This window comes from Bombina bombina, chromosome 6 (assembly GCF_027579735.1).
Source record: "Bombina bombina isolate aBomBom1 chromosome 6, aBomBom1.pri, whole genome shotgun sequence".
NCBI classification, from domain to species: Eukaryota; Metazoa; Chordata; class Amphibia; order Anura; family Bombinatoridae; genus Bombina; species Bombina bombina.
This window is the reverse complement of record NC_069504.1, coordinates 1,140,519,562-1,140,542,739: the sequence shown is the minus strand read 5'-3', so window position 1 is coordinate 1,140,542,739 and position 23,178 is coordinate 1,140,519,562. Positions and strand designations below refer to the sequence as shown.

The following is a 23,178-nucleotide window of genomic DNA, read 5'->3' as shown; positions in this document are numbered from 1 at the left end:
CTGCTGCTGAGCCTACCTAGATATGCTTTTCTACAAAGGATACCAAGTTTATGTGACTACAGAAGTATCTTTATATTGCACCCTCTGTTCAGGGAATGTTTAACCCTTTATTGGTAAATATTCTGTACCTAAGGATTATGGTGAAACACATAAAACACAGGGTAACCAGTGACAATTACAGAAGCCGCACCTGCCTTCCTTTTCAGCATATGTTCAGCTTCAATGCCGGTGATCTGGGACACAGTGGTGAACACGTGTGCGCAGTGCACTGACGCACGCTCCATGCAGTAACGATGGTAAATCTGTCGCTCTCCAGCTTCTCTGTCAATGTCAAACTGTTAAACAGAAAAGTACAATTTGTTAAATGAACATTAAAGCATTGTTTGCTGCATCTAAAAAAGTGTTTGAAAATGGATTAGGTCTTGCTAGGTCATTTCCAGAGAAGCTATGCACTACTGAGAGCTAGCTGAGCACATCTGATGAGCCAATGACTAGATGCATATATATGCAGCAACCAATCAGCAGCTAGGTCCTAGTAGTGCATTTCTGCTACTGGGCCTACCTAGATATGCTTTTCAACAAAGGATACCAAAAAACAAAATACATTTAATAATTGAATTGAACTAAAAAGCCTTGTAAAATATCATGCGCTACCTGAACCATAAAAGTTTCATTTTTACTTTCACGTCCCTTTAACAACGTAATAAAAAGTATATAGCAAAAAATCTCATATTCCTAATGTAAATGTGTTCATATCTATTATTACTAATCTGTCCCTTTAGTAGTAAATAATACAACCAGTAGCAGTTATTTAAGCTCCAGCAAAGCGATTCATTGCAGCCCCAAACCTCAACAGGAGTCAACTGCCCTAAATGTGCCAAGTGATCTAATCTAGTGCCACCTATACTAGTGAGAGGTAAGTGAAGAAGAAGGGGTCTGTACGTCACCCCCTGCTGCCCTAAATGTGCCAAGTGATCTAATCTAGCGCCACCTATACTAGTGAGAGGTAAGTGAAGAAGAAGGGGTCTGTACGTCACCCCCTGCTGCCCTAAATGTGCCAAGTGATCTAATCTAGTGCCACCTATACTAGTGAGAGGTAAGTGAAGAAGAAGGCGTCTGTAACGTCACCCCCTGCTGCCCTAAATGTGCCAAGTGATCTAATCTAGCTCCACCTATACTAGTGAGAGGTAAGTGAAGAAGGCGCCTGTAACGTCACCCCCTGTATCCCTAAATGTGCCAAGTGATCTAATCTAGCTCCACCTAAACTAGTGAGAGGTAAGTGAAGAAGAAGGCGCCTGTAACGTCACCCCCTGAATCCCTAAATGTGCCAAGTGATCTAATCTAGTGCCACCTATACTAGTGAGAGGTAAGTGAAGAAGGCGCCTGTAACATCACCCCCTGCTGCCCTAAATGTGCCAAGTGATCTAATCTAGTGCCACCTATACTAGTGAGAGGTAAGTGAAGAAGAAGGGGTCTGTACGTCACCCCCTGCTGCCCTAAATGTGCCAAGTGATCTAATCTAGCGCCACCTATACTAGTGAGAGGTAAGTGAAGAAGAAGGGGTCTGTACGTCACCCCCTGCTGCCCTAAATGTGCCAAGTGATCTAATCTAGTGCCACCTATACTAGTGAGAGGTAAGTGAAGAAGAAGGCGTCTGTAACGTCACCCCCTGCTGCCCTAAATGTGCCAAGTGATCTAATCTAGCTCCACCTATACTAGTGAGAGGTAAGTGAAGAAGGCGCCTGTAACGTCACCCCCTGTATCCCTAAATGTGCCAAGTGATCTAATCTAGCTCCACCTAAACTAGTGAGAGGTAAGTGAAGAAGAAGGCGCCTGTAACGTCACCCCCTGAATCCCTAAATGTGCCAAGTGATCTAATCTAGTGCCACCTATACTAGTGAGAGGTAAGTGAAGAAGGCGCCTGTAACATCACCCCCTGCTGCCCTAAATGTGCCAAGTGATCTAATCTAGTGCCACCTATACTAGTGAGAGGTAAGTGAAGAAGAAGGCGCCTGTAACGTCACCCCCTGCTCCCCTAAATGTGCCAAGTGATCTAATCTAGCTCCACCTATACTAGTGAGGGTAAGTGAAGAAGAAGGCGCCTGTAACGTCACCCCCTGCTGCCCTAAATGTGCCAAGTGATCTAATCTAGCTCCACTTATACTAGTGAGAGGTAAGCGAAGAAGAAGGCGCCTGTAACGTCACCCCCTGCTGCCCTAAATGTGCCAAGTGATCTAATCTAGCTCCACCTATACTAGTGAGAGGTAAGTGAAGAAGAAGGCGCCTGTACGTCACCCCCTGCTGCCCTAAATGTGCCAAGTGATCTAATCTAGTGCCACCTATACTAGTGAGAGGTAAGTAAAGAAGAAGACGCCTGTAACGTCACCCCCTGTATCCCTAAATGTGCCAAGTGATCTAATCTAGCTCCACCTATACTAGTGAGAGGTAAGCGAAGAAGAAGGCGCCTGTAACGTCACCCCCTGTATCCCTAAATGTGCCAAGTGATCTAATCTAGCACCACCTATACTAGTGAGAGGTAAGTGAAGAAGAAGGCGCCTGTAACGTCACCCCCTGCTGCCCAAAATGTGCCAAGTGATCTAATCTAGCGCCACCTATACTAGTGAGAGGTAAGTGAAGAAAAATGTGCCTGTAACGTCACCCCCTGTATCCCTAAATGTGCCAAGTGATCTAATCTAGTGCCACCTATACTAGTGAGAGGTAAGTGAAGAAGAATGTGCCTGTAACGTCACCCCCTGCTGCCCTAAATGTGCCAAGTTATCTAATCTAGTGCCACCTATACTAGTGAGAGGTAAGTGAAGAAGAAGGTCCCTGTAATGTCACCCCCTGCTGCCCTAAATGTGCCAAGTTATCTAATCTAGTGCCACCTATACTAGTGAGAGGTAAGTGAAGAAGAAGGTCCCTGTAATGTCACCCCCTGCTGCCCTAAATGTGCCAAGTGATCTAATCTAGCGCCACCTATACTAGTGAGAGGTAAGTGAAGAAGAATGTGCCTGTAACGTCACCCCCTCTATCCCTAAATGTGCCAAGTGATCTAATCTAGCTCCACCTATACTAGTGGGAGGTAAGTGAAGAAGAAGGCGCCTATAAAGTCACCCCCTGCGGCCCTAAATGTGCCAAGTGATCTAATCTAGCGCCACCTATACTAGCGAGAGGTAAGTGAAGAAGGCGCCTGTAACGTCACCCCCTGTATCCCTAAATGTGCCAAGTGATCTAATCTAGCGCCACCTATACTAGTGAGAGGTAAGTGAAGAAGAAGGCGCCTGTATGTCACCCCCTGCTGCAGTAAATGTGCCAAGTGATCTAATCTAGCGCCACCTATACTAGTGAGAGGTAAGTGAAGAAGAAGGCGCCTGTATGTCACCCCCTGCTGCAGTAAATGTGCCAAGTGATCTAATCTAGCGCCACCTATACTAGCGAGAGGTAAGTGAAGAAGGCGCCTGTAACGTCACCCCTTTATCCCTAAATGTGCCAAGTGATCTAATCTAGCTCCACCTATACTAGTGAGAGGTAAGTGAAGAAGAATGTGCCTGTAACGTCACCCCCTGTATCCCTAAAGGTGCCAAGTGATCTAATCTAGCGCCACCTATACTAGTGAGAGGTAAGTGAAGAAGAAGGCGCCTGTAACGTCACCCCCTGTATCCCTAAATGTGCCAAGTGATCTAATCTAGTGCCACCTATACTAGTGAGAGGTAAGTGAAGAAGAAGGCGCCTGTAACGTCACCCCCTGCTGCCCAAAATGTGCCAAGTGATCTAATCTAGCTCCACCTATACTAGTGAGAGGTAAGTGAAGAAGAATGTGCCTGTAACGTCACCCCCTGTATCCCTAAATGTGCCAAGTGATCTAATCTAGCGCCACCTATACTAGTGAGAGGTAAGTGAAGAAGAAGGCGTCTGTAACATCACCCCCTGCTGCCCTAAATGTGCCAAGTGATCTAATCTAGTGCCACCTATACTAGTGAGAGGTAAGTGAAGAAGAAGGTCCCTGTAATGTCACCCCCTGCTGCCCTAAATGTGCCAAGTGATCTAATCTAGCGCCACCTATACTAGTGAGAGGTAAGTGAAGAAGAAGGCGCCTGTAACGTCACCCCCTGTAATCCTAAATGTGCCAAGTGATCTAATCTAGCGCCACCTATACTAGTGAGAGGTAAGTGAAGAAGAAGGCGCCTGTAACGTCACCCCCTGTATCCCTAAATGTGCCAAGTGATCTAATCTAGCGCCACCTATACTAGTGAGAGGTAAGTGAAGAAGGCGCCTGTAACGTCACCCCCTGTATCCCTAAATGTGCCAAGTGATCTAATCTAGTGCCACCTATACTAGTGAGAGGTAAGTGAAGAAGAAGGCGCCTGTAACGTCACCCCCTGTATCCCTAAATGTGCCAAGTGATCTAATCTAGCGCCACCTATACTAGTGAGAGGTAAGTGAAGAAGGCGCCTGTAACGTCACCCCCTGTATCCCTAAATGTGCCAAGTGATCTAATCTAGCGCCACCTATACTAGTGAGAGGTAAGTGAAGAAGAATGGGGTCTGTAAAGTCACCCCCTGCGGCCCTAAATGTGCCAAGTGATCTAATCTAGCGCCACCTATACTAGTGAGAGGTAAGTGAAGAAGAAGGGGTCTGTACGTCACCCCCTGTATCCCTAAATGTGCCAAGTGATCTAATCTAGCGCCACCTATACTAGTGAGAGGTAAGTGAAGAAGAAGGCGCCTGTATGTCACCCCCTGCTGCAGTAAATGTGCCAAGTGATCTAATCTAGCGCCACCTATACTAGTGAGAGGTAAGTGAAGAAGTCGCCTGTAACGTCACCCCTGTATCCCTAAATGTGCCAAGTGATCTAATCTAGCTCCACCTATACTAGTGAGAGGTAAGTGAAGAAGGCGCCTGTAACGTCACCCCCTGTATCCCTAAATGTGCCAAGTGATCTAATCTAGCGCCACCTATACTAGTGAGAGGTAAGTGAAGAAGAAGGCGCCTGTAACGTCACCCCCTGTATCCCTAAATGTGCCAAGTGATCTAATCTAGCGCCACCTATACTAGTGAGAGGTAAGTGAAGAAGAAGGCGCCTGTAACGTCACCCCCTGCTGCCCTAAATGTGCCAAGTGATCTAATCTAGCGCCACCTATACTAGTGAGAGGTAAGTGAAGAAGGCGCCTGTAACGTCACCCCTGTATCCCTAAATGTGCCAAGTGATCTAATCTAGCGCCACCTATACTAGTGAGAGGTAAGTGAAGAAGGCGCCTGTAACGTCACCCCCTGTATCCCTAAATGTGCCAAGTGATCTAATGTAGTGCCACCTATACTAGTGAGAGGTAAGTGAAGAAGAAGGCGCCTGTACGTCACCCCCTGCTGCCCTAAATGTGCCAAGTGATCTAATCTAGCTCCACCTATACTAGTGAGAGGTAAGTGAAGAAGAAGGTGCCTGTAACGTCACCCCCTGCTGCAGTAAATGTGCCAAGTGATCTAATCTAGCGCCACCTATACTAGTGAGAGGTAAGTGAAGAAGAAGGCGCCTGTACGTCACCCCCTGCTGCCCTAAATGTGCCAAGTGATCTAATCTAGCTCCACCTATACTAGTGAGAGGTAAGTGAAGAAGAAGGCGCCTGTAACGTCACCCCCTGCTGCAGTAAATGTGCCAAGTGATCTAATCTAGCTCCACCTATACTAGTGAGAGGTAAGTGAAGAAGGGACCTGTACGTCAACCCCTGCTGCCCTAAATGTGCCAAGTGATCTAATCTAGTGCCACCTATACTAGTGAGAGGTAAGTGAAGAAGAAGGCGCCTGTACGTCACCCCCTGCTGCCCTAAATGTGCCAAGTGATCTAATCTAGCTCCACCTATACTAGTGAGAGGTAAGTGAAGAAGAAGGCGCCTGTAACGTCACCCCCTGCTGCAGTAAATGTGCCAAGTGATCTAATCTAGCTCCACCTATACTAGTGAGAGGTAAGTGAAGAAGGGACCTGTACGTCAACCCCTGCTGCCCTAAATGTGCCAAGTGATCTAATCTAGTGCCACCTATACTAGTGAGAGGTAAGTGAAGAAGAAGGTGCCTGTAATGTCACTCCCTGTATCCCTGGCGCATGTTATATTTAGCTCTCTTCACCCCATATTTAATGGGTTAGAACTTCTACATAATGCTCAGTGTCTCTGTAACTTAGTACAACTCAGATCACATGGATCAGATTGCAATAAAGACTTGTGTTGAAGACTTCCATGTGATCTGGCTGTAAATATATAGGGGCGGATTACAAGTGGCACGCTAATGACAGTGCAGGACGCAACAACAATAACATTAGCGCCACTTGATATTACATGTCCATGGTAAATAGCGTTTACAAGAGAACGGTTAGCGCAGGGGCGACATCGCTCTAGAGCAACCTACACTTTCAGTGGATAAGGCAAACACAACTGGTATTACAGGTTGAAAATGAATGCCAAAACTGCATTAAAATATTTAGCGTCACTAAAGACCTGAAGTAAAGTGTTAGGGTTAAAAAAAAAGTTTCACAAAACACATCAAAAACACATTACAATAAAGTATAACACTCATATATACACACTTTGTAGATAAAAATATATAATTATAATAATAATAAAACGTTCTTAAAAGGGTTAATAAAAGGGTTAATAGTGGTATGTTATTTGGCAAAGTGTTTGAATAGAAAGAGCTCCAATATAAACAACTTTTGTTGTTTAAAAACTGTGATATATGGTGAATAATGTGATTTCTAATAATAATGATCCGCTGTTTGTGCTTACACACGACACTGCTTACAACTAAATACTAATACTGATGTTATTAATAATAATAATAATAATAATACAGATGTATGTGCTTACACATGACACTGCTTACAACTAAATACTAATACTGATGTTATTAATAATAATAATAATAATAATACAGATGTTTGTGCTTACACATGACACTGCTTACAACTAAATACTAATACTGATGTTATTAATAATAATAATAATAATACAGATGTATGTGCTTACACACGACACTGCTTACAACTAAATACTAATACTGATGTTATTAATAATAATAATAATAATACAGATGTATGTGCTTACACACGACACTGCTTACAAGTAAATACTAATACTGATGTTATTATTAATAATAATAATAATAATAATAATACAGATGTATGTGCTTACACACGACACTGCTTACAACTAAATACTAATACTGATGTTATTAATAATAATAATAATAATAATACAGATGTATGTGCTTACACATGACACTGCTTACAACTAAATACTAATACTGATGTTATTAATAATAATAATAATACAGATGTATGTGCTTACACACGACACTGCTTACAAGTAAATACTAATACTGATGTTATTAATAATAATAATAATAATACTACAGATGTATGTGCTTACACATGACACTGCTTACACGTAAATATTATTACTGATAATAATAATAATAATAATACAGATGTATGTGCTTACACACAACACTGCTTACACGCAAATACTAATACTGATGTTATTAATAATAATAATAATAATAATACAGATGTATGTGCTTACACACGACACTGCTTACAACTAAATACTAATACTGATGTTATTAACAATAATAATAATAATACAAATGTATGTGCTTACACATGACACTACTTACAAGTAAATACTAATACTGATGTTATTAACAATAATAATAATAATACAGATGTATGTGCTTACACATGACACTGCTTACAAGTAAATACTAATACTGATGTTAATAATAATAATAATAATAATAATAATACAGATGTATGTGCTTACACACAACACTGCTTACAAGTAAATACTAATACTGATGTTATTAATAATAATAATAATAATAATAATAATACAGATGTACTGTATGTGCTTACACACAACGCTGCTTACAAGTAAATACTAATACTGATGTTATTATTAATAATAATAATACAAATGTATGTGCTTACACATGACACTACTTACAAGTAAATACTAATACTGATGTTATTAATAATAATAATAATAATAATAATACAGATGTATGTGCTTAATCATGACACTGCTTACAACTAAATACTTATACTGATGTTATTAATAATAATAAAAATGTTATAACTAATAATACATAATATACAATTAACATTATTATTATTATTATTATTATTATTATTATTAATAATAATAATAATAATAATATTGTTATAACAAATAATAATAGTAATATTGTTTAAACTAATAATAATAATTGTGTAACTAATAATAATAATAATATTAATAATAATGTTTATGATCATTCCTGATTACTTATAATACTTTTACGCACTCAGTAGCATAAACAAATATTTTATGATCTCTTGTTGTTATCATTGTTGGTGATAAATAAAACATATTTATTTGCATATATATATATATTGCTATTATTTCAGTGTTAGCACTTATAATATAAACAAAAGCAGATATGGTTCGCTGATACTTTTTAGCACAAACTGAAGATAAATTAGAACGGCTGATACACGTTGACTAGAAGGTTTGTATCTGGGAAAAACAAAAGGAGTTTGACATTTGGTAATAATACAACAAATAACAGACATTGTTCCAGCCTTTTGTTGATATTTTGTTGCATGTTAAAGCACTTTTTGACAAATGTTAACATTTCTCTGAAGTCAGCTGTTCTAATGAGACTTGCTGGTCTTGAGAAGGTCACAGAAGCCCAAAGGCCAGGAGAGGAGCGTGGGCAGACTCACTCTAACTGAGGGATCAGAACTGGCGGCCGTCAGGGATTCTACAACTGCGCCTGTACGGCTGCGAAGGTCAGACATCTGCCTAATAGGGCCACAAACTGGTACTATCCAATGTTTAACCTTTAAATGCTAACAGGCTACAAAGGGCAAATCCTGGCACTCACTTCTTCTGATCTGAATAGAGTGATTCTGTGAGTTTGTCCGAGCCACAGATTCAAAAAACCCAAATCTTCTATTATCAGCGTTTCTTTGTACTCTTGTTGTCTTTTGTTAAAAAGCAGGGACGTAAGCTCAGAAGTGTGCACGTGTCTGGAGCCCTATATGGTAGCAGTTCTGCAAGAATGATATCCATTTGCAAGAGCTCTCAATGACAGCACTATTTCCTGCCATTAGTGCTCCAGGCACTACCTAGGTATCTCTGTAACACAATATTATACATTAGCAAGAGCACTAGATAACAGCACTATTACCTGTCATGTAGTGCTACAGATACTACCTAGGTATCTCTATAACACACAATATTATACATTAGCAAGAGCACTAGATAACAGCACTATTACCTGTCATGTAGTGCTACAGATACTACCTCGGTATCTCTATAGCACATAATATTATACATTAGCAAGAGCACTAGATAACAGCACTATTACCTGTCATGTAGTGCTACAGATACTACTAGGTATCTCTATAACACAATATTATACATTAGCAAGATCACTAGATAACAGCACTATTACCTGTCATGTAGTGCTACAGATACTACCTAGGTATCTCTATAACACACAATATTATACATTAGCAAGAGCATTAGATAACAGCACTATTACATGTCATGTAGTGCTACAGATGATACCTAGGTATTTCTATAACACAATATTATACATTAGCAAGAGCACTAGATAACAGCACTATTACCTGTCATGTAGTGCTACAGATACTACCTAGATATCTCTATAACACAATATTATACATTAGCAAGAGCACTATATAATAGCACTATTACCTGTCATGTAGTGCTACAGATACTATCTAGGTATCTCTATAACACAATATTATACATTAGCAAGAGCACTAGATAACAGCACTATTACCTGTTATGTAGTGCTACAGATACTACCTAGGTATCTCTATAACACAATATTATACATTAGCAAGATCACTAGATAACAGTACTATTACCTGTTATGTAGTGCTACAGATACTACCTAGGTATCTCTGTAACACAATATTATACATTAGCAAGGGCACTATATAACAGCACTATTACCTGTTATGTAGTGCTACAGATACTACCTAGATATATCTATAACACAATATTATACATTAGCAAGAGCACTATATAACAGCACTATTACCTGTTATGTAGTGCTACAGATACTACCTAGGTATCTCTGTAACACAATATTATACATTAGCAAGGGCACTAGATAACAGCGCTATTACTTGTCATGTAGTGCTACAGATGCTACCTAGGTATCTCTATAACACACAATATTATACATTAGCAAGAGCACTAGATAACAGCACTATTACCTTTCATGTAGTGCTACAGATACTACCTAGGTATCTCTATAACACAATATTATACATTAGCAAGATCACTAGATAACAGCACTATTACCTGTCATGTAGTGCTACAGATGCTACCTAGGTATCTCTATAACACACAATATTATACATTAGCAAGAGCACTAGATAACAGCACTATTACCTGTCATGTAGTGCTACAGATACTACCTAGGTATCTCTATAACACATAATATTATACATTAGCAAGAGCACTAGATAACAGCACTATTAACTGCCATGTAGTGCTACAGATACTACATAGATATCTCTGTAACACAATATTATACATTAGCAAGAGCACTATATAACAGCACTATTACCTGTTATGTAGTACTACAGATACTACCTAGGTATCTCTATAACACAATATTATACATTAGCAAGAGTACTAGGTAACAGCACTATTTCCTGCCATTAGTGCTACAGATACTACCTAGGTATCTCTATAACACAATATTATACATTAGCAAGAGCACTAGGTAACAGCACTATTACCTGTCATGTAGTGCTACAGATACTACCTAGGTATCTCTATAACACACAATATTATACATTAGCAAGAGTACTAGGTAACAGCACTATTTCCTGCCATTAGTGCTACAGATACTACCTAGGTATCTCTATAACACATAATATTATACATTAGCAAGAGCACTAGATAACAGCACTATTTCCTGCCATTAGTGCTCCAGACGCTACCTAGGTATCTCTGTAACACAATATTATACATTAGCAAGAGCACTAGATAACAGCACTATTACCTGTCATGTGGTGCTACAGATACTACCTAGGTATCTCTATAACACACAATATTATACATTAGTAAGACCACTAGATAACAGCACTATTACCTGTCATGTAGTGCTACAGATACTACCTAGGTATCTCTATAACAAAATATTATACATTAGCAAGAGCACTATATAACAGCACTATTACCTGTCATGTAGTGCTACAGATACTACCTAGGTATCTCTATAATACAATATTATACATTAGCAAGAGCACTAGATAACAGCACTATTACCTGTCATGTAGTGCTACAGATGCTACCTAGGTATCTCTATAACACAATATTATACATTAGCAAGAGCACTAGATAACAGCACTATTACCTGTCATGTAGTGCTACAGATACTACCTAGGTATCTCTATAACACACAATATTATACATAAGCAAAAGCACTAGATAACAGCACTATTACCTGTCATTTAGTGCTACACATACTACCTAGGTATCTCTGTTACAAACTGCTGTTTGTAACTGGCCCTTTAAATGAAAAATTGCCCTGCTTCCCTGGATTTTGGAGAAGCCTATTTGCCAGCCTCCTTCCACATGACTATGGCCCCTGGAAGATTGTGCCCCTGAGGACATATTGACGTTTGTTGGGTGTGTGTGGCCCTTTAAGAACCATCTGGGGACATATTGTGACTTTGATGAACAATGCCCCCTTTAAGACTATGTCCCCAGACCTGTGAAACGACTTGTCCCTGGCTTTCTCCCACTTGGTTCAGTTTCATTGTGTGCCATTAAGAGTTAAATTTTGTTCAGCTTCAAGAAACCTATTCTAAATACAAGTCTGCTGGGATTAGCTCTAATTAGGTTTAGTGATCAACTTTCCCATTGTCTAATCAGACTAGTATTGATAAGGTGGACTGCATTGTTTTATTGTGTGTAAAATGTTATCTGCTGAAGTAAATGTTGTGGCCTGTCAAAGGGAGTGTCTCTCTATCTAATATCAAATGTGTGATGGGGGATTTTATGCCTCCCCCTGAGAGTGTCCTGTTTGCATGTAACCTGAATAAAAGCAGGCTGTGTGCTCCAGCACATCAGACCTATTTTCTGTCCCTCTAACTTGCAGCTTTGACTCATGTTTGTAGGGGACAGCTTCAGCTAATATCACTACAGGGATTGCTGACTATGGTGCTGATGATTCTTTGGTGAGCGCTAGGAGCATCCTTTTCTACGGTCCAACTTCCAGCCAGCCTGGAGGCAACCGTAACATTTGGCGGCAGCGGTGGGATTAGCGTCCTAGCGCAAGGAGCAGCACCACAACAGCACTGGTATCGTAGGAGAGTTATTGAGGGCAACGCTAGCCACTGCGCAGCGTCCCTACCTACAGCAGCATGGAGCTGACAAGACACTGGTCAGAACCCTGTGAAGAGCACCTCAACCTGATCCGTCGCTATGAGGGCGCGGATTTCGTTCCAGAGGTAAAGAGGCGGCTAGTCCGATATGGTCCAGACCCTGCGCAGGAGGTAGTCAGTCGCATCATCCGGGAATTGGATACGGAGAACAAAGCGGCACGAGCCTTTGAGCGCCAACTGTGGAGTTTGAGGGTCTGGACACCTGGTCTCCAGCGAGAAAGTGAGTCACAGGGAGCGGAGAGCAACGACCTCCCTCCCCAGCGGCAGCCGGAGTTACAGGGAGAGGAGAGCAGCGACCTCCCTCCCCAGCGGCAGTATACCGTGCAGAGGGAAGAGACAACCAGTCTCCTTCCCCAGCCAGAGATACCAGAGGCAGCAGGCCTCATAGACTGGTCCTGGGAGGACCCCCAGCAGGCAGGTGGAGATGGGACCGCAGTCTCTCTACCGGCCCTACAGGGATGCTGGGCAGGCGGCCCAGATCCCCAGCGACAGACCCAGCTACAGGGAGGGGAGAGCATCGACCTCCCTCCCCAGCCGGAGTGTGCCTTCCAGGGAGAGGAGACAACCGGTCTCTCTCCCCAGCCGCAGCATGTTCCACAGGAAGCGGAGAGCATCGACCTCCCTTCCCAACGGCCACCGGAGTATCAGGAGGAGGAGGTAAGCCAATCTCCCCCTCCCCAGCTAACTCCTAACTTGGGCCCAGGGTTAACAGTGGAGATGTTAACCCCCTCTGACCCCCACGTTCCCTTTGCCACCGGGCAGGACTATGCCCCAATTCCCCCAGCAGAAGAGCTGGCATCAGGACAGAGCGCTGCTGGCCTCTGCCCTACAGACCCCCTTGTTACAGGACTGGCCTGCAAACCCCTCACCCCAGCAGTAGCGCTGGCACCAGGGCAGAGTGCCGCTGGCCTCTGCCCCCCAAGTACCATCAGCTATTTGCCCAGCTGCGCCAGGAAGGCCGAGGATGCTGCACTTTCATCCTGCAACCTGGAACTTACAGGCCAGTACTACGTATTGTGGGGGGGCTACTTTGCTGCTAGCGATTATTTGTGGGTGGGTTGCGAGACTAACTTGGGCACTGACCGGCAGAAGGTCAGGTGCCTGGTTAGTCTCCCTCCAAAAGGGGAGATATGTTACAAACTGCTGTTTGTAACTGGCCCTTTAAATGAAAAATTGCCCTGCTTCCCTGGATTTTGGAGAAGCCTATTTGCCAGCCTCCTTCCACATGACTATGGCCCCTGGAAGATTGTGCCCCTGAGGACATATTGACGTTTGTTGGGTGTGTGTGGCCCTTTAAGAACCATCTGGGGACATATTGTGACTTTGATGAACAATGCCCCCTTTAAGACTATGTCCCCAGACCTGTGAAACGACTTGTCCCTGGCTTTCTCCCACTTGGTTCAGTTTCATTGTGTGCCATTAAGAGTTAAATTTTGTTCAGCTTCAAGAAACCTATTCTAAATACAAGTCTGCTGGGATTAGCTCTAATTAGGTTTAGTGATCAACTTTCCCATTGTCTAATCAGACTAGTATTGATAAGGTGGACTGCATTGTTTTATTGTGTGTAAAATGTTATCTGCTGAAGTAAATGTTGTGGCCTGTCAAAGGGAGTGTCTCTCTATCTAATATCAAATGTGTGATGGGGGATTTTATGCCTCCCCCTGAGAGTGTCCTGTTTGCATGTAACCTGAATAAAAGCAGGCTGTGTGCTCCAGCACATCAGACCTATTTTCTGTCCCTCTAACTTGCAGCTTTGACTCATGTTTGTAGGGGACAGCTTCAGCTAATATCACTACAGGGATTGCTGACTATGGTGCTGATGATTCTTTGGTGAGCGCTAGGAGCATCCTTTTCTACGGTCCAACTTCCAGCCAGCCTGGAGGCAACCGTAACAATCTCTATAACACACAATATTATACATTATCAAGAGCACTAGATAACAGTAATATTACCTATCATGTAGTGCTACAGATACTACCTAGGTAGCTCTATAACACATAATATTATACATTAGTAAGAGCACTATATAACAGCACTATTACCTGTCATGTAGTGCTACAGATACTACCTATGTATCTCTATAACACAATATTATACATTAGCAAGAGCACTAGATAACAGCACTATTACCTGTCATGTAGTACTACAGATACTACCTAGGTATCTCTTTAACACACAATATTATACATTAGCAAGAGCACTAGACAACAGCACTATTACCTGTCATGCAGTGCAACAGATACTACCTAGGTATTTCTGTAACACACAATATTATACATTAGCAAGAGCACTAGATAACAGCACTATTACCTGTCATGTAGTGCTACAGATACTAACTAGGTATCTCTATAACACACAATATTATACATTACCAAGAGCACTAGATAACAGCACTATTACCTGTCATGTAGTGCTACAGATGGTACCTAGGTATCTCTATAACACACAATATTATACATTAGCAAGAGCACTAGATAACAGCATTACTACCTGTCATGTAGTGCTACAGATGGTACCTAGGTATCTCTATAACACACAATATTATACATTACCAAGAGCACTAGATAACAGCATTACTACCTGTCATGTAGTGCTACAGATGGTACCTAGGTATCTCTATAACACACAATATTATACATTAGCAAGAGCACTAGATAACAGCATTATTACCTGTCATGTAGTGCTACAGATACTACCAAGGTATCTCTATAACACATAATATTATACATTAGCAAGAGCACGACAATAGCACTATTACCTGTCATGTAGTGCTACAGATACTACCTAGGTATCTCTATAACACACCATATTATACATTAGCAAGAGCACTAGATAACAGCACTATTACCTGTCATGTAGTGCTACAGATACTACCTAGGTATCTATATAACACATAATATTATACATTAGCAAGAGCACAAGATAACAGCATTATTACCTGTCATGTAGTGCTACAGATACTACCTAGGTATCTATATAACACATAATATTATACATAAGCAAGAGCACTAGATAACAGCACTATTACCTGTCATTTAGTGCTACAGATACTACCTGTGACAGACCCTTCGGTCAGGACTGAAAGTGTTAACTTTATTTTCTAACCACAAGTGGCTGGCTCCAGCTACAATCTAATTAATGCTTAGCATTCTATTGTTTGATCACCTCCAGAGAGAAAGTGATAAGAAGAGTCAAGAGTGTCTTGTGGTTGAAGTGTTTAAGTAATATAATCCTATTGTATCATGTCAAGGGCGCTTCTCCCTTTTATCTAATGTACAACATTCTTTCAACCCCCATCTGGGGGGGGGGGGTCAAAAACCTGTATAAATCTGTATGCTGCCTTCAAATAAAGTTGTTATCCTGTTTTAAACCTGAAATGCGGAGCTTGGTCTCATGTTTGCAGGGAAACTGATCAAGGTTGTGAAGTGCTGATTCTGTATGCAGGACATTGTTCATCTGGTATTAACCCTTGGTACACAGTTGGTACCGTAACATTGGTGGCAAGCGACGGGAGAATCCTTATCGCCCAAAGGAGCAACTACGGATCCAGACCGAATGGGAACACCGTATGAAAGGCTAAAAAGAGCTACCCTTAAAGACCTGCTAGAGCAACGGGGCCAACAAACCAGTAACCTCAGGAAGAGGGAGATTATTGCAAGACTGACCGAGATGGACGGAGTATCAGGGCACGAAGGAACCAATGAGCCCAGCATGTCAGACAGAACCCCCGAAGAAGCAAGCTTTGACCGGGCGGTCAAAATAAGACTGGCACACTATGGCCCCAACCCATCTGCGGAAATTATCGACCGGGTCATAGCAGCTGTGGAGGCCAACCTACTTCGCCAAAGCGGCGCTGCAGCAGTCCAAGTCACCGCAACCCCAGTGGAAAAGAGAAAAGTGCATTTTACCGCTTTTAAAAACTTTCTGGAAACAGAAGGAGAGATTGATGGGTACCTTGCGGATTTTGAGAGACAATGTGCACTACACCAGGTACCCGCAGAGGACTGGGTCACGATATTATCCGGAAAATTATCCGGCCGGGCCAGTGAGGCTTTTCGGGCCATTCCAGATGAGGAAGTTGGGGATTATAATACTGTGAAAGAGGCTCTGCTCTCCAGGTATGCGGTTACACCGGAGGCATACCGGAGACGGTTCAGAGACACTGTTAAATTGGCTGGCGATTCCTACGTTGAGTGGGCATGTAAGGTGCACCGCACAGCATCGCACTGGATGGCGGGGTGCCAAGCCGTGTCTGGGGAAGAGGTGCTGCAGCTATTCCTGTTGGAACATTGCTTTGACAAGTTATCAGCAGGAGTTAGGGAGTGGGTTCGGGACCGTAAACCCTCCACCCTGCATGAAGCTGCTCGCTTGGCAGATGAGTATACGGATGCCCGCAAACTGGACACTGCTACCACTAAGCCCCCTGCTAAAGTGGAGTACAGACCCCCGGCCACCCCAGCAGCTGCCATTTACCAACCCCCGGTGCACCGCTATGCCACACAGCCTCCAGTCACGAACTACCCTCAGACAGCCCGGTTCACCTCACGGGATTACTCCCAGCCTATCCGGTGCTTTGGATGTAAGCAAATCGGACACAAAAGGTCGGAGTGTCCCCTCAACACGGCCAACCAAGCACAGTCCTGGAGGAGACCCGCCGGCGGAATCCCACGTAACCCTCAGCCCGCTGCCCACTGCGTAGAGGATCAAGAGTGTTGGGGCATCCTACATGAAGCAGACCCCGTACAAGCTGTCCATCGGGATAACCGGCAACAGCACCGGCAACTGGTTAAAGTAAATGGGAAGGAGGTCAGTGGTCTACGGGATACTGGTGCTACCCTGACCTTGCTTCAAAAGAACTTGGTGTCCGAGAACCAGCACACTGGAGACACTGTGGCTGTGAGGGTGGCAGGGGGCACTGTGTTCCGCCTACCTGTTGCCCGGGTACATTTGGATTGGGGAGTGGGCGCTAAACATGTGAATGTGGGGGTCATGAGGGATTTACCAGCTGATGTTCTCCTTGGAAATGACTTGGCCCCCCTTGTTTCGGCCTACGCTCCCATGGGTCCCGTTGATGTTAACCCGGTGACTACCCGTGCCCAGGCCCGTGCCACCGAGACCGACCCACCTGCTGCTGAGACCCAGGTAAGACTCTCTTCCCCGACTTATACCCTAGACCAGACCCCCTTGAGTTGGGATACCCCAGAGACGTACGGGAGGGAAACCCGGGAGGATCCGACCCTTCAGAAGTACAGGGCTATGGCAGACACTGGAGAAGAGGGAGTAGATGGGGAACGTTATGAGTGGGTGGGGGATAGGCTATATAGAATCCCCAAACCTGCCCAGAAAAGTACTGCCCTTCCGCAAAATCGGCAGCTGGTAGTGCCTGCGAAATACCGGCAAGAGATTCTGCGGATTGGGCACGATGTACCGTTAGCTGGACATCTAGGGTCCCGCCGCACCGCTCATAGGATCACCCAGAATTTCTTCTGGCCCAATTTTAACCGAGATGTGCGGGTATATTGTAGTACTTGTGACACCTGTCAACGGGTGGGTAAGCGGGGGGACCACCCCAAAGCTAGGCTTATGTCTATGCCTGTCATTGGGGAACCCTTTTCCCGCATAGCCGTTGACATTGTGGGTCCCCTTGCCAGGGCTAGTCCATCAGGTAAGAAGTATATTCTCACTGTGGTGGACTATGCCACTCGTTACCCAGAGGCAGTAGCACTGTCGAATATAGAGGCAGAGACAGTCGCTGATGCCCTAGTTAAGGTTTTTACTAGGGTCGGGTTCCCTAAGGAGATTCTCTCTGATCAGGGGACCCAGTTTACCGCGGTGCTCACCCAGCAGCTGTGGAAGGTGTGCGGCATTAAACCGTTGCTCAGTTCGCCTTATCACCCCCAGACTAACGGTCTCTGCGAGCACTTTAATGGCACCCTCAAGCAGATGCTGAGGACCTTCACGGACACTTGCAGAGACTGGGAACGATTCCTGCCTCATCTGCTATTTGCGTACAGGGAGGTGCCCCAGGAATCCACTGGGTTCTCTCCCTTTGAGTTACTCTATGGGAGAAGAGTCCGCGGCCCTCTGGACCTCATTAGAGGACACTGGGAGGGAGAGATAGAGCAGGAGGGAACCCCCATCGTGCCATATGTTCTGGAACTCCGGGACCGCATGGAGAAACTGTCTCTGATGGTAAGAGGGAATCTCCAGGTGGCCCAGGAAAGACAGAAGGGGTGGTACGATCAAGGTGCCCGGCAGCGGGTCTTCCAGGTTGGACAGAAGGTTTTGGTGCTCAAGCCTGTGAAGGCCAACAAGATGCAAGCATCTTGGCAGGGCCCGTATAAAGTGTTATCCCGGGTGTGTGATACTACCTATGTTATAGCCAGCTGTGCAGATGAGAGGATCCAGCGATCCTTTCATGTGAACATGCTGAAGGAGTATCAGGAGAGGCCAGAGGATGTAGCCGCAGTATGTGCCCCTGCTGCAGACGACCCAGAGAACTTACCCCTACCCGACTTATTAGAGAAGGACCCCCAGACTGACCTCACTAGTCTTGTGCAGCTAGGGGACCGGTTGAACCCTACCGAGAGGGTACAGGCAAGACAGCTCCTGTGGGAGAAGCAGGCTACGTTCTCCCAAGAGCCCGGCTACACTACCCTAGCTGTACATAAAGTAGAGACTCCCGGACAGAATCCCCTGCGACAGCCTCCCTACCGTATACCCGAAGCAGTCCGAGAAGGAATGCGGAAGGAGATACAGGAGATGGCCCGGCTGGGAGTGATCGAGCCCTCCGATAGTCCTTGGGCTTCCCCTGTAGTCCTGGTACCTAAGAAGGATGGAACCACCCGGTTCTGTGTGGACTACAGGCGGCTCAACGAGAGGACCACCACTGACGCCTACCCGATGCCCCGGGTAGACAAATTACTAGACCGTATTGCTAGGGGGCGCTATCTGACAACCATAGACCTGTGTAAAGGCTATTGGCAGATTCCCCTGGCCGAGGATGCTATCCCCAAGTCGGCATTCGTCACCCCATTCGGCCTGTACCAGTTTAAGGTCATGCCCTTTGGGATGAAGAATGCTCCGGCTACCTTCCAGCGTATGGTGGATAGACTCCTTGATGGCTTCCAGGAATTTGCTTGTGCATACCTGGACGACATTGCGGTTTACAGTGGGTCCTGGGAAGAACACCTTACCCATGTAGGGCTGGTACTGGACAAGATTCGGGCCGCTGGCCTGACCTTGAAACCGGACAAGTGCCATCTAGGTATGGCTGAAGTACAGTACTTGGGGCACCGAGTGGGGTGTGGGAGCCAGAGACCGGAGCCAGCCAAGGTAGAGGCTGTGGCTAACTGGCCCACACCTATCACTAAGACCCAAGTACTAGCCTTCCTGGGGACGGCCGGGTATTACCGACGTTTTGTCCCCGACTACAGTACTATCGCCAAGCCCCTGACTGACCTGACTAAAAAGAACCTCCCCAAATAGGTCCTGTGGTCTCCAGCTTGTGAAGCCGCGTTTCAGGCACTGAAGCAGGCCCTTGTGAATGCCCCTGTCTTGGCTGCCCCAGTCCCTAACAAACGTTTTCTCATTCATACAGATGCTTCCATGTATGGACTGGGGGCTGTACTGAGTCAAGTCGGGGAGGATGGAGGAGAGCATCCTGTCGCATACCTAAGCAGAAAGTTATTACCTCGGGAAGTAAGCTATGCGGCAGTGGAGAAAGAATGTTTAGCCCTGGTCTGGGCACTGAAAAAGCTGAACCCTTATCTATATGGACAGGAATTTTCCCTCATAACGGACCACAATCCCTTAGTCTGGCTCAACCGGGTCTCAGGAGACAATGGTAGATTGCTGAGGTGGAGTTTAGCCCTCCAGCCCTATAACTTCACCATCAGCTACCGGCCCGGTAAGCTAAACGGGAATGCCGATGGATTGTCCCGGCAAACTGATATGCCTACCACCACCCAGTCCGGTCATCCCCAAGTTGACCCGCCAAAGGGTCAAGCCGGGTCTGCCGGAGTGTTCCACAAGGGGGGAGCTATGTGACAGACCCTTCGGTCAGGACTGAAAGTGTTAACTTTATTTTCTAACCACAAGTGGCTGGCTCCAGCTACAATCTAATTAATGCTTAGCATTCTATTGTTTGATCACCTCCAGAGAGAAAGTGATAAGAAGAGTCAAGAGTGTCTTGTGGTTGAAGTGTTTAAGTAATATAATCCTATTGTATCATGTCAAGGGCGCTTCTCCCTTTTATCTAATGTACAACATTCTTTCAACCCCCATCTGGGGGGGGGGGGGGTCAAAAACCTGTTTAAATCTGTATGCTGCCTTCAAATAAAGTTGTTATCCTGTTTTAAACCTGAAATGTGGAGCTTGGTCTCATGTTTGCAGGGAAACTGATCAAGGTTGTGAAGTGCTGATTCTGTATGCAGGACATTGTTCATCTATAACACACAATATTATACATTATCAAGAGCACTAGATAACAGTAATATTACCTATCATGTAGTGCTACATATGCTACCTAGGTAGCTCTATAACACATAATATTATACATTAGCAAGAGCACTATATAACAGCACTATTACCTGTCATGTAGTGCTACAGATACTACCTAGGTATCTCTATAACACACAATATTATACATTAGAAAGAGCACTAGATAACAGCACTATTACCTGTCATTTAGTGCTACAGATGCTACCTAGGTATCCCTATAACACATAATATTATACATTAGCAAGAACACTAGATAACAGCACTATTACCTGTCATGTAGTGCTACAGATACTACCTAGGTATTTCTATAACACAATATTATACATTAGCAAGAGCACTAGATAACAGCACTATTACCTGTCATGTAGTGCTACAGATACTACCTAGGTATCTCTTTAACACACAATATTATACATTAGCAAGAGCACTAGATAACAGCACTATTACCTGTCATGTAGTGCTACAGATACTACCTATGTATCTCTATAACACACAATATTATACATTAGCAAGAGCACTAGATAACAGCACTATTACCTGTCATGTAGTGCTACAGATACTACCTAGGTATCTCTATAACACAAAATATTATACATTAGCAAGAGCACTAGACAACAGCACTATTACCTGTCATGTAGTGCTACAGATGCTACCTAGGTATTTCTGTAACACACAATATTATACATTAGAAAGAGCACTAGATAACAGCACTATTACCTGTCATGTAGTGCTACAGATACTAACTAGGTATCTCTATAACACACAATATTATACATTACCAAGTGCACTAGATAACAGCATTACTACCTGTCATGTAGTGCTACAGATGGTACCTAGGTATCTCTATAACACACAATATTATACATTAGCAAGAGCACTAGATAACAACATTATTACCTGTCATGTAGTGCTACAGATACTACCAAGGTATCTCTATAACATATAATATTATACATTAGCAAGAGCACGACAATAGCACTATTACCTGTCATTTAGTGCTACAGATACTACCTAGGTATCTCTATAACACATAATATTATACATTAGCAAGAGCACAAGATAACAGCACTATTACCTGTCATGTAGTGCTACAGATACTACCTAGGTATCTATATAACACATAATATTATACATTAGCAAGAGCACAAGATAACAGCATTATTACCTGTCATGTAGTGCTACAGATACTACCTAGGTATCTCTATAACACATAATATTATACATTAGCAAGAGCACTAGATAACAGCACTATTACCTGTCATGTAGTGCTACAGATACTACCTAGGTATCTATATAACACATAATATTATACATAAGCAAGAGCACTAGATAACAGCACTATTACCTGTCATTTAGTGCTACAGATACTACCTAGGTATCTCTATAACACATAATATTATACATTAGCAAGAGCACTAGATAACAGCACTATTACCTGTCATGTAGTGTTACAGATACTAACTAGGTATATCTATAACACACAATATTATACATTACCAAGAGCACTAGATAACAGCATTATTACCTGTCATGTAGTGCTACAGATGGTACCTAGGTATCTTTATAACACACAATATTATACATTAGCAAGAGCACTAGATAACAGCACTATTACCTGTCATGTAGTGCTACAGATACTACCTAGGTATCTCTATAACACATAATATTATACATTAGCAAGAGCACTAGACAACAGCACTATTACCTGTCATTTAGTGCTACAGATACTACCTAGGTATCTCTATAACACACAATATTATACATTAGTAAGAGCACTAGATAACAGCACTATTACCTGTCATGTAGTGCTACAGATACTACCTAGGTATCTATATAACACATAATATTATACATAAGCAAGAGCACTAGATAACAGCACTATTACCTGTTATGTAGTGCTACAGATACTACCTAGGTATCTCTATAACACAATATTATACATTAGCAAGAGCACTAGATAACAGCACTATTTCCTGTCATGTAGTGCTACAGATACTACCTAGGTATCTCTATAACACACAATATTATACATTAGCAAGAGCACTAGATAACAGCACTATTCCTGTTATGTAGTGCTACAGATACTACCTAGGTATCTCTATAACACACAATATTATACATCAGGAAGAGCACTGGATAACAGCACTATTACCTGTCATGTAGTGCTACAGATGCTACCTAGGTATCTCTATAACACACAATATTATACA

At 43.4% G+C, this 23,178-nt stretch overlaps 1 protein-coding gene across 1 annotated transcript in view; it reads right to left on the bottom strand.

Annotated features, from left to right (window-relative positions):
• Positions 1 to 23,178, bottom strand: part of LOC128664925 (glycogen [starch] synthase, liver) — a gene marked incomplete at its 3' end in the record, with an annotated part of 204,886 nt that overhangs the window by 39,442 nt on the left and 142,266 nt on the right. The window contains 1 exon segment of the mRNA XM_053719718.1: positions 191 to 335. Within this exon segment, the coding sequence (XP_053575693.1) occupies positions 191 to 335 (145 nt within the window).